The sequence below is a fragment of the Phoca vitulina genome, unplaced genomic scaffold (genome assembly GCF_004348235.1).
Source record: "Phoca vitulina isolate PV1807 unplaced genomic scaffold, GSC_HSeal_1.0 scaffold79, whole genome shotgun sequence".
NCBI classification, from domain to species: Eukaryota; Metazoa; Chordata; class Mammalia; order Carnivora; family Phocidae; genus Phoca; species Phoca vitulina.
The window spans coordinates 6218593-6231663 of record NW_022589782.1 but is presented as its reverse complement, the minus strand read 5'-3'; the positions used below and the strand labels follow the sequence as shown (position 1 = coordinate 6231663).

At 42.7% G+C, this 13071-nt stretch overlaps 1 protein-coding gene and 1 non-coding gene across 2 annotated transcripts; one reads left to right on the top strand and one right to left on the bottom strand.

The window, feature by feature from the left end:
• Positions 1 to 1645: 1645 nt before the first annotated feature.
• On the top strand, positions 1646 to 2513 carry LOC116625558 (adenylate kinase isoenzyme 6-like). Its single transcript, XM_032394204.1, has one exon. The coding sequence runs from the start codon at positions 1664 to 1666 to the stop codon at positions 2180 to 2182; it is 519 nt and encodes a 172-aa protein (XP_032250095.1). The 5' UTR covers positions 1646 to 1663; the 3' UTR covers positions 2183 to 2513.
• A 6803-nt stretch (positions 2514 to 9316) lies between these two features.
• On the bottom strand, positions 9317 to 9388 carry TRNAW-CCA. The gene has a single exon. It is a non-coding gene; the product is annotated as a tRNA-Trp (tRNA).
• Positions 9389 to 13071: the final 3683 nt, after the last annotated feature.

Genomic DNA, 13071 nt, shown 5'->3' with positions numbered 1-13071 from the left:
CTGAAGGCACTTCTCAGCTTGAATCTGAAAATCACAGGCAGGGGACACACAATTTACCAGCTGCTCAGAAACCAGGAGTGGCTGTTGCTGTATTATGAAAAGCAGACTTTGCTGTTTCCCGTGATTCTAACTTTTTGGAATCAGGTTTTTTTTTTTTTTTTTTTTTTCATTTTCATATCTCTGGTTTCCAGAAGTACCTTCCAGTTGTTGTTGGCCAGGTGCCTCTAGTGTGTAGTCATCATACCTGTGAGTGTGTCATCATACCTGTGCGAGTACACAGGCCAGAATGGGATCAACAGAAGAAAACCCGAGAGACAATAGTGGAGCATACTTAAGAGTTGCCATAATTTCTATCCATGTTTTCTGTTATTACTAAAATGGTAACTTTATTTTTTTTTTAAAGATTTTATTTATTTATTTGACAGAGAGAGAGAGAGATAGCGAGAGAAGGAACAAAAGCAGGGGGAGTGGGAGAGGGAGAAGCAGGCTTCCCGCTGAGCAGGGAGCCCAATGTGGGGCTGGATCCCAGGACCCTGAGATCATGACCTGAGATGAAGGCAGACGCTTAACGACTGAGCCACCCAGGCACCCCTAAAATGGTAACTTTTAAATTTCTCAGTAGTTGAGGTCTTAATTTTTCTGTATATAAGTTGACATATTATTATTACAAATTTCATTGATTTATAATCATAAAATAGACCTATACATTTTCCTTCTTTTCACTTATTTGCATTATTAGAACAAGCAAATTATAACTTTAAAATAAGTGTTCAATCTTTTTATGGTAAACTTGACTCGATATTTATTTATTTATTTATTTTTAAAGATTTTATTTATTTATCTGACAGAGAGAGAGGGAACACAGGCTGGGGGAGTGGGAGAGGGAGAAGCAGGCTTCCCGCGGAGCAGGGAGCCCAATGCGGGGCTCGATCCCAGGACCCTGAGATCATGACCTGAGCCGAAGGCAGACTCTTAACGACTGAGCCGCCCAGGCGCCCCTTGACTTGATATTTAGAGTGTAGCATTGTTTATGTTGTTAAAGTAAGTTTCAGTGTTTACATATTCTAGATTCAGACTTCTTTTTGGTCATTTTGCTCATAAAATGAATAGATCTTAGGAATGTATTTCTATTTGATAATTTTAAAATATGAGACTACCATATCAACACTCATGAAGAAAAGACCAAAGAAATGTTCAGGGAAAAGTAATATCACTTTAAATATTTTCATTATTAGAAAAGAAAGTGAAAAAATAAAGAAACTGACTAAATATTTTAGACTCTGGGGAAACAAAACAAAAAATTTAAGGAATCTAAGAGGAAGAAAATAATGAAAGCATAATCCATTCAAAAATAAACAAGAGCAAATAATACTTGAAATAAGCTAGATAAATTCTGGAAACTGTGTGGGTTTTTATTTATTTATTTATTTATTTATTTGACAGAGAGAGACACAGCAAGAGAGGGAACACAAGCAGGGGGAGTGGGAGAGGGAGAAGCAGGCTTCCGGCCGAGCAGGGAGCCCAATATGGGGCTCGATCCCAAGACCCTGGATCACGACCTGAGCTGAAGGCAGCCGCTTAATTGACTGAGCCACCCAGGAACCCCTGGAAATTGTGTTTTAAAAAGCAGTTAGTGACACCCGGAGCCAGTGTGGTGAGGACCATGTTGCTTCCAAACATCCTGCTCACTGGTACACCAGGGGTTGGAAAAACCACGCTAGGCAAAGAACTTGCATCAAGATCAGGACTGAAATACATTAATGTGGGTGATATAGCTCGAGAAGGGCAGTTATATGATGGCTATGATGAAGAGTATGAATGCCCCATTTTAGATGAAGACAGAGTAGTTGATGAATTAGAAAACCAAATGAGCGAAGATGGAGTTATTGTTGATTACCATGGTTGTGATTTCTTCCCTGAACGCTGGTTTTATATAGTTTTTGTGCTGCAAGCAGATAACAGTGTATTGTACAAAAGACTTGAAACAAGGGGTTATAATGAAAAGAAACTAAAAGACAATATTCAGTGTGAAATTTTTCAAGTTCTTTATGAAGAAGCATTAGCATCCTACAAGGAAGAAGTAGTACCTCAACTGCCCAGCAATAAATCAGAAGATCTAGAGGAGAATATCAATCAGATATTGAAGTGGATTGAGCAGCGGATCAAGGATCATAGCTCCTGACTTACAAGACTGGCCACTTTACAACCACTCTTGTTATATCCCTGCCATAATGAATAAATTGTCCAGTTATCAGTAAAACTTTCTTATTAAGATTGTGCTGCAGGACTAGTAGATGGATAATCTAAAGGTTTATGTTTGGGCTTTTTTTCTCCACGAGAAAGCAAAACATTCTCAAGTATAGTATATATAATATCATTAAGGATTTAGAGTAAAAACTGTCATCTTAAATGCTTCATCTGCTGAAGAATAAATAAATCTGACCAAATGGGTGGCTATCTTCTAAGCTGGTTACAAAAGAAAATGAAGATGATCCCTTAAAATAAAACTTAAGACTAAGAATAAAGGGGCGCCTGGGTGGCTCAGTCGGTTAGGCAGCTGCCTTCGGCTCAGGTTATGATCCCAGGGTCCTAGGATTGAGGCCCGCATCAGGCTCCCTGCTCAGCGGAGAGCCTGCTTCTCCCTCTCCGTCTGCCTGCCTCTTTGCCTACTTGTGCTCTCTCTCTATCTCTCTGTCAAATAAATAAATAAAATCTTAAAAAAAAAAAAAGACTAAGGATAAAAAAAACCGGTTAGTAAGTGAAATTATATATGGGAAAACATGAACTATGTGGAAAAATTAAAATATCACTGAAGACACCATACCCAGTGATAGTCAATAAATCAGAAATTTAAAATGAAATGGTAAAAATAAGGTAATGAGAAACAGGCAATCAGGGTTTAAGCTGGACTTCCATCCTGGAGCTGTCTGGTCTATTTCTAATTCACCCAGTTATGCTCCAGCCCCTCAGTGCTCCTAGTGGAAGCATGTGGTGTTCATCAGGGCTCCTCCTCCATGGTGGGCCATGAACTCTGATTGTTGTCCCCCTACCCAGAGAGCTTGCATCTTTTCAGTGTTTTCAACCTCTTAACTACCACGTTTGCTTTTGTAATCAGCAATTATCTTAGTGAGAAGGGTGGACTCAAATGTAGAGCTCACCTCTTTTGCCTCGTCTTGATCTGGTCTCTGCAAATTTTCATTGCCTGGGTGGCTCCATCTGTTTGTTTTACTTTATTTAGCTTCTCTAGTTGTTCATGGGAGGGCTGGTCCAAACTCCTAGTCGAGCATAAGAAGAACTCAATTTACTCATCTTTGAAGATGAACAGATCTTCCAGGGCCTACTCTTTATACAAAATACTTGCTTTGATGGATTCTCTTTGACTCATCTTGTTTATCTGAGCACTATTTATATGGTGACAGAATTCTCCCCTTAATGAGAGCTGAGGTCGTCATATTTGTTCGTATTAACTGTTGAGTCTTTTAGCTACCTGAGCAGGTTGGGAATGATGTATGGCCTTGAGCATGAAGAAGTCTTTCTCTGCTGCTTTACAACCTCTAATTTTGTTGAAGCTCCAAACCCTTGGATCAGCTTTGTTGAATCAAGTTCATATACTGTACCCTAGGAGCTGAATTTGAGCCTGACTTTCTTCTCCCATGTGAGGTTTGAGTTGGTGATTTTTGTCAGCAGTTCTCCTGTTTACTTTTTTTTTTTATATATATATTCAGACTTTCCCCAGATGATCATTTTCTTCCTCCAATTGGGTCCCAACCAAGGTCATGATTTCTGTGACATTTTTTTTACCATACCTCTTCTGCCTTCTCAGTAAAGTGCTATTAGTCTTTCAGAGACAGGTGTACAATAATGGTTAAGCCCTCAGTTGTTAAGTCTGATCCATGGTTTAAATTCCAGTTCCAAAACTTATTGGTGTGTGCCCCTGGATGAGTGATTTAGCCTTTCTGAGTTACAGTTTTATCTGTGAAATGGACATAATAATTGTACCTACCTTATGGATTATCGTGAAGACTAAATAGAACAAGAAGCATTTAGGGGTGCCTGGCTGGCTCAGTCTGTAAAGCATGTGACTCTTATCTTGAAGTCATGAGTTCAAGCCCCACGTTGGCCCAGTCATGAGTTCAAGCCCCACGTTGGCCCTAGAGATTACTTTTTAAAAAAGCATTTAATAAATATTGGCTGTTATTAGTTGTTATTATATTGGGAGGATCAAGTGCTTCCATTTTATCCTCCTGTTGTACAAACCCCTTAACGTCTTTTTCTCCAAATGCCAATGCTTTAGAATTTCCTTAGAAGAACACATCATGTCTGTATATTCTTGCAAAAAAAAAAGTATAACCTAAGTCTTATCATGAAGAAACAATCAGATCAATCCAACTGAGGATTATTCTAAAATCAATGGGCCTCTGTTCTTCAAAAACATCAATGTCAGGGGGCACGTGGGTGGCTCAGTCAGTTAAGTGTGTGACTCTTGATTTCGGCTCAGGTGATGATCTCAAGGTCATTGGATCAAGCCCCATATCAGGCTCCATGTTCAGCTTGGAGTCTGCTTGTCCCTCTTCCTCTGTTCCTCCCCTGCTCATGTTCTCTCTCTCTCAAATAAATAAATAAAATATTAAAACAAAAACAAAAACAAATCAATGTCAGGAACACAAAGGCAGGCTGAGAAACGTACCAGGTCAAAGGAAATTAAAAACACATGACAATTAAATGTTATGCATAATCTTGGATTGGATAATGAATTTAAAAAATTTTGTATAAAATACATTACTGGGACAATTTGTAAAATCTAAGTATGTTGTATATATTAGATATTCTTATTGTATTAATGGTAAATTTGCAAGATTTGGTAATTTTACAGTGGTTATATAAGAGAATGCCTCTGTTCTTTAGCATAATACATGCTAAAATTTAGTGTGATGCATGTGAAAATATTTCGAAGTTATGGGTCATGATGTTGCAACTTACTCTCAAATGATCTAGAAAAATGATAATAATAGCACAAACAATATGTATACATGTGTTTGGATTTATATACCTATATAAAAAATGTGACAGAATGTTTAAAAAACAGTAAATCTAGGTGGGGAGAATATGAGAATTCATATACTATTCTTGCAACTTTTCTCTAGGCTTGAATTACATTTATTTATTTACTTATTTTGGCTTGAATTACATTTAAAAAGTTGGAAATTCTGGCTTGCTGTATATTCCTATAATTATAGAGTAAAATAAAACTTATATACTTGAGATTACCAAGAATTTCTATTAACTTCTGTGAATGGGCCATCTTACTTCTTTGCATGCCTCACAATATTTGCTTGAAAATGAACATTCTGAGCGGCACCTGGGTGGCTCAGTCGGTTGGGCGTCTGACCCTTGATTTCGGCTCAGGTCATAATCTCAGGGTCATGATCACAGGGTCATGAGATCAAGCCCTGTGTCAGGCTCCATGCTCAGTGGGGAGTCTGCTTGAGATCCTCTCTTTCCCTCTGGCCCTCCCCAACCCTGCTCTCTCTTAAAATAAATAAATAAATCTTTAAGAAAAAAGAAAATTAATATGATCTCACTGATATGAGGAATTCTTAATCCCAGGAACAAACTGAGAGTTGCTGGAGTGGTGGGGGTGGGAGGTTTGGGGTGACTGGGTGATAGACATTGGGGAGGGTACGTACTATGGTGAGCGCTGTGAATTGTGTAAGACTGATGAATCACAGATTTCCTCTAAACCAGCTCTACAGACATTTAAAAGAAATACATTGGACTCTCCACTGAGGTAGCCAAGTTTTGCAAACTTTTTCTTTCTTGCTTGAAGTTCCTTCCTCCTCTCCTTCTTTCCTTCCATAAAGCTGTTTTTAAAATACACATTAAGGGCGCCTGGCTGGCTCAGCAGGTAGAGCTCATGACCCTTCATGTCAGGGTTGTTAGTTCAAGCCCCACCTTGTGGATAGAGCTTACGTAAAATAAATAAAATTTAAAAAAAAATTAAGTTTATAGGTAATACCTGCCAGTGTAGTATTACTGAGGAAATTGTTTTACAAAAAGAATTTTACAAAAGAAAGACGTTTAAGGATAGACAGACATAGAAAAATACCAGGGAAAGTTGCAAATCATTACAACAGCCTTGATTTTCCCTGAGATGTTTGATTATGGGCAATTTTGTTTTCTCATCAAAATTCCCTGTATTTGGCAAATTTTCTTTTACAAAACATATTTTAGGGGCACCTGGCTGGCTTAGTCAGTAGAGCATGGGACTCCTGATCTCAGAGTCACGAGTTCAAGCCCAGCATTGGGCGTGGAGCCTACTTAAAAAATCAATAAATAATATATTTTACTCTTTAAGAGAAAAAGTAGCAATTGTCCTTTTTTAAAAAATAGAGCAAACAAACCACAACGTCATGCTCATAAGTGTAATTCAAGGACTCTCTTGTGTTAAGGGCTGGAAGGAAGAGACTCCCCATCCCCACCATGTGACCTCCTCATCGCTTGTGTCCCTTTGTGTTGTGCCTGTCACCTGTCCAAATCTCTTCAGATATTCGAAGAGGCTGGTACCTCCCTGAAAGGCCGGTCTGTTTTGTTCTCTGGCCTGTCCCAAGCCCCTAGGACAGTGCTTGCATATCCTGGAACATCGTGTGTGTGTGTTATGTTATTATAATTATGCAAATGTTTGGATAAGTGGTGTCAGAGTCACTGTGAAGAGAAAACCTTCAGAAGTGAAGCAACCTGTCCAGAATCCGGACTTCCACAGCAGCACGCAAGGGGGGCAGGTGAGGGCCAGGCACATGAACTTAGGGAAAGGAGAGGTGGTCAAGCTTGCCCAGTCGGTCTCTGGGAGGATGACTTGGGGAGTCAGTCCTGCAGGTCCCTTCCAGGAATGTGAACATAGGGAGGGAGAGACACGACAGGTCGGGTCCCCAGGCCACGTTTGTATCCTCCAGGTAGGACCCCGGCTCCTGCTAAGATCCCGGGAGGCTCCCAAACACACTCCTGGGAGGACGACTGACCTTCACCAGCGTTTCCTTCTGTCTGCTCCCCCCACATTCCCTGGGTGGGTAGAGTTTCCCCTGGTGCCGGCCAGTTCTGAGGACGCTCCTCTATCAAAGGAACTCTCCCCCACCCACCTCACATTTCTTCTGAGTAAAATTTGTTCTTGGAGCTGCTGGAACCTGAAGTCCTGCAGAAGAGGCGGGACCAGCATCACTGTGGGGAAGGGCTGGTGCCTCAAAACTTCCTGGGGTGCGGGGGGGAGAAGGGTGTTTCTGAATGGTGAAGGCAAGTATTCCCTGAGGCACCCTCCCCTCCTGTTTACTGACTTTTCACCTTACTTGGTACATCTCCTAATCAAAGGACCAGAAGCCCAGAGAATTCCCAAACCCAGAGAATCCCAAACCGCCTGGATGCCTGGATCGCAAACATTGAACTGTGCAACTGCAAGTGAGGAAATGACCCTATGTTAATTACACAAAAGGGATCTGGTGCTTGTGACCATGTCCCCACAGTAACACATCTGACTGGTGCAGAAAGTTGCACGTTCACATCACTTTGGCTTCAAAGCAAGTGCTATGCTGTCGATTCCAAGATTTCATCAATCATTCAGATCTTTAAAAAGCACACCTACAGGGGTGCCCGGCTGGCTGGGTGGATAGGGCTCGGGACTCTTGATCTCTGGATCCTGAGATCGAGCCCCACGTTGGGTGTAGAGATTGCTCTTAAAAAAAAGAAAAATACATCTGTAAAGGATGCTTGTTTTGTTTGTTTGTTTTTTTAAGCTCAGCAAAGGACAGACTTTTAAACTGAAGGGGGAGTGAGGCTGGTGCAATGAAAACTTAATCCTGGTAAGTCCACCACGATCTCCATTTCTGCTCTCCTGTGTTTCTCCTCCATCTCAGGTCAGGGCAAGTGGTTTGTGTCTGAAACTCCATTGTTTCAAATCCCTATTGGAGGGATGCATTTATTTTTTTTCTTTCTTTCTTTCTTTCTTTTTTTTTTTAAGATTTTATTTATTTATTTGACAGAGAGAGCAAGAGAGCACAAGCTGGGGGAACAGTAGGAGGGTGAGGGAGAAGCAGGCTCCCCTAGCCTGATGCGGGACTCCATCCCAGGACCCTGGGATCATGACCTGAGCCGAAGGCAGATGCTTAACCATCTGAGCCACCCAGGCGCCCCTGGAGGGATGCATTTAAATGAATCCTAAATTGGAGCACGTGGCTGGCTCAGTCCCTGCACATGCGACTCTTTTTTTTTTTTTTTTTTAAGATTTTATTTATTTATTTGAGAGAGAGAGAGAGAATGAGAGACAGCATGAGAGGGAAGAGGGTCAGAGGGAGATGCAGACCCCCTGCTGAGCAGGGAGTCCGATGTGGGACTCGATCCCGGAACTCTAGGATCATGACCTGAGCTGAAGGCAGTCGCTTAACCAACTGAGCCACCCAGGCGCCCCTGCACATGCGACTCTTGATCTCAGGGTCGTGAGTTCAAGCCCCACGTTGGGCAAGGAGAATACTTAAAAACAAACAAACAAACAAAACAAAACAAAACACACCTAAATTAAAAGGTGGTAAATGCTAGGGTAATTTCCGCTTTCAGAAAGTTCAAGAACTGCATCCTTGGCATAATAAATTTTGAATCAAGCTCACAGTATTTTCTCTTTAACCACAATGTTCAGGGGCCTTTTTTTTTTTTCTTTAAGATTTTACTTATTTTAGAGAGAGAGACAGCACGAGCAGGAGGGGCAGGGAGGGAGAGAATGACCCCACACTGAGCTCGGAGCCCCACGTGGGACTCGATCCCAGGACCCTGAGATCATGACCTCAGCTGAAACCAACTGCGCCACCCAGGCGCCCCTGTTCGGGGGCTTCTGACAGGAAGCTCAAACCATGAAAATTCCGGGGGTGGGGGTTGGGGATTATTGGGAAACCGACGTCTTCATCAAGGTCACACAAATATCGACCAGGGGCATTGGGCCATGCCCGGCTAGCGACCCAATTAAAAAAAACAAACTATGTTTCACACCAGAGCGACTTCATTAGCAAAGTCTCCTCGTGTCCTCTTTTAATGCCCTCTCGGAAGCATAATCCTGCTAAGGATACGAGCAGAACGACCTACATGTCGGCTCCTGGGGTTTTTTCCCCCTTCCAGGTCATCCACACCCTTCAGCTTATGTGCCTGTCCGTTGCTGAGTTGTTCACAAGAAGTCCCTTTGCACTAAAGAAAAGGTAAGAGAAAGCCCAAGGCTGGGAGGCAGCGGACAGACGCTTAGGTTGTTTCGTTTGATTCGGGCGGCTAAACAGAAAAGCCACCGCCGTGACCCCGACGTGATTCGAACACGCAACCTTCTGATCTGGAGTCAGACGCGCTACCGTTGCGCCACGAGGTCCTGGAGGCTGCCCCGTTTTTTGTTGTTTAGAACGACGTCCGTTGCAGCAGGTGTCAGGTGCAGCGTTTAGTAGTTTTTTTACACCGCCCATATTTTGACTTGGAATTGACTCTGAGCTCTTTGTCCCTTCTAAAACGGGGCTATTCAAAGCAAAATATAAATATGAATGAAGCAAGCAAGCGAGGAGCTCAGGGCTCCGAGGGTACTCGCGCTCGGGATTCGGGAAACCCACCTCCCCAGGGCTTTTAAGGAGCGAGGTCTGGGAAGCGTCTGGAAAATGTCAGTCGCAGCTCCCAGGGAAGGCAGGAGTGGGGGCGTCTGGGATCCGGGTTCTCTTCGGTCCAAGCCCTTCAGCACGCGGAGCAACGTGAGGATTTGCACCCCATTCACGCCTACGGGGGAAGACTATTTCCACTTCCCAAAAGCAGCACTTAGTTTCTTTTTTACTTTTTGCTTTAAAAAAAAATAACACATTCATTGTAGAAACCTCATCAGATACGAAAGCAAACAAAACCAAAACTACAGTAAGTAGTGTTGAGCCCCTGCAGACGCCAGGCTCTGTACGTCTTGCCACCTGATGTGATCTTTCGGGGTAAAAGAACAATGGGTCGGGGAGGGGAGAGTAATGCTTTGTGGTTGGGATGTGGAGCGAGACCATGGATAATAGGATTTCCGTAGCAGCGCTCTGTTCACTGATGGCGCTTAATGAATGGAGAGGACCTGGCATCAGGGAGATTCTGGATGTAGGAGCCATGTGACAGCCAGGTGTCCCCAACTTGGGCATCATACATACAGGCTTCCTGGGTGAAATACCAAGACTGATCTCGCCACATCCTTGCTGGTGTAACGGGAAACCTTCCACTTCTGACTTTTAGGACATGCGGAACACAGTGATGATTTTGAGTTGGGAACAACGAATAGATAATTTCCTCATTCCTGAATCCCAGGCATACCCAGTCAAGACTAGCACTGTTGGGGATGCTTTAGACTGAAGATTTGAGGTTCAATACTGCCTTTCTCGTGCCATTCATGAAAGAGCACCCACAGTAAAGCTTCCGCTGAAGATGCTGCAGTGAATTTGCTGCAGGGACAGAAGAACCACCCCTCACGCTGCCGGCATTTCTCAGAGCTTGAACTGAGCTACTAACAGTTGCATCAAGAAGAAAGTACCTTTTTATTGTTTCAATAATGTATTTTATTTTTCAAATACAGCAAGTGATACTAGTTTTAAATTGCGGATATAGAGTTATGGGATGTAAATATCTATAGATCTATGTCCTTTAAATGGGAGTTGATTTTAAAGTAACAGAACAGTAGGGGCGCCTGGCTGGCTCAGTGGGTAGAGCGTGCGACTCTTGATCTCAAGATTGTTAAGTTCGAACCCCACTTTGGGTGCAGAGAGTACTTAAAAATAAAATCGTTAAAAAAAATTAAAGTAACAGAATAGTAAAGTGAGCACCTCCAAGACACAGACCTGGAGATCATTTCTATATCTAAAATGAAGGATTCTCCCAAAGCTCCAACCTGAGTGTATGGATGTCTGTTTCCCCCAGGGAGACCCCAAACACCGAATGCCCTCCTAGGAAGGGATCAACTGGTGGGCGTGAAGCTGCCAACGACCTTGACAGCTCACCTTGACAGCTCTTTGTGGCCTCAGACAATTCAGGGTTATCAGTTGCAGAGATGCATTACTCTTCCTTTCATTCCCCCATAGTCTTACATTAAAAGAAGAGGGAAAAGGGTAAATATGTTAAAACAAAAAATTCTCTTTTACTCAACAATCACAATGGAAAACTGCTACCATTGGTTTCTCAAAAACTGCATTTTTATTCAAACAAAACCACAGTACTTCCCTGGGCATGTCCTGGGGAGGCTGGGCTCTGCCATTCACCAAGCAGCTTGGTGCCTGCACCTATGGGTAAGTTTTCAGGAGGCTTTTTAGGACAGAAATGAAGCAACTTGGATATCGCTCAGATTTAAAATGTACACTCTGCCCTATAAGGTCGTTGAAGTAGGGACCTCCAGACACATAGCCCAACCCTTGCTGCCCGCCCCCGCCCCCCAAGAACTCAGATTTGACCTCCATACTCACATGGCAGGATCAGACATCTTGCCTGGTGTCTGATTTTATGGAGAAAGTATCCAGTCTTTCACTTTCATGTGTGATGTGGCTATAGGTTTTTCATAGTTTACATGAAAAACTACATATGCAGTGTCTATGGATCCTGAAGACTTTGGGATCAGTTTTCAGGAATTTTCTGGGAATTTAATACATCCTTACTTTAAAAAGCAAGGTGTGATTCCTCCAGGGGCTTCTGCCTGATGCTTCCCATAGAGCCAAGAGTGAGGGCCAATGGAAACCAGCTGAAACTCAGTAGAGCTCCATGATCCACTCACTGTAAGACCCTCTCCCCAACTGAAGGAGATTCCGATCATTAAGGTGAACTTTGTTCTCCCTAATGTAGGAACAAGACAGGGGGTGCTGCTTTCACCCCTCACGTGCCTAATCACTGCTTAACATCGCCCATGATGGACCCCCAGAGAGTCGCACAGAACACTGACCCCATTCAACCTGGATCACTGATCCTGGATGTGACCTCACATCACAGATTGCATTGATCCCCAGTCCCCAACCATATCAGACACCACCCCAAAACCCTCATAACTCCACCTCTCATCCCCCAATTAATCTCAACAGAAGGCCTCAAGCAGTCTCTTACACCAACCCAGTCACTGATGCCTGCAGGCCCAATCTTCAGACCCTAACTAAATTCCTGTTGCTCTCACTGGCCAGGATCCAAGATTCTCCCATCTGCCTACTCCCAGCGTATCCTGCAGGTCAGAATCCACTGCTCCTTCCTCCTTCCCTCAAGACTCTCTAAGACCCCTTTGAGCCTTTACTGGACTCAGGGGTGAGTCAGAGGTGAGGAGTGTTGAACAAGATTGATGATCACAGCAACAGGCACCTTAGTAGTAAATGTTCCCCCAAATGAACTGAGTGAAAGAGCTTCTCGGAAAGAGGAGCTTCATTTATCTGTAAAACTGTGATTCTAAGATCTTCTGTAAAGGTGTTTTAAGAATTAAAGAAGATAATGTGATGTACAGCATGGTGACTATTGTTACTAATACTGTATTGTATTTGTGAAAGTTGCTGAGAGAGCAGATCCTAAAAGTTCTCATCGCAAGAAAAAAATTGTGTGTGTATGGTGATGGATGTTAACTAGATTTATTGTGGCGATCATTTTGTGACATATCGTTTATCAAATCATTTTGTTGTACACCTAAAACTAATATAATGCTATATGTCAAATATATTTCAATAACAAAGAAGATAATTGTAATACATAACATTTAAGTGGAATGCTTGCTACGAGCCTCTTGCCCATTCTAAGTATGTTATGTTATTAATCTTCTTACATCCTCTCTGTGGTAGACATTGTTATTACGAATCCCACTTTTCTGGAGAGGAAACAGAGAGACAGAGGCAAATTGCCCAAATTGATTCATCTACGAAGCGACAGCCCCGGGAAGAACCCTCCCAGCTTTTCCTTTATTGCCCAGTTAGGCAGGGTCTTTTTTTTTTTAAGATTTTACTTATTTATTTGAAAGAGAGACAAAGACAGTGAGAGAGAGCAGGAGCGGGGAGGAGAGGGAGAAGCAGGCTCCCCGCTGAGCAGGGAGCC

Coding starts and splice junctions, on each gene's coding strand:
- LOC116625558 (XM_032394204.1), top strand. CDS start 1,664: ATGTTGCTTCCAAACATCCTGCTCACTGGTACACCAGGGGTTGGAAAA.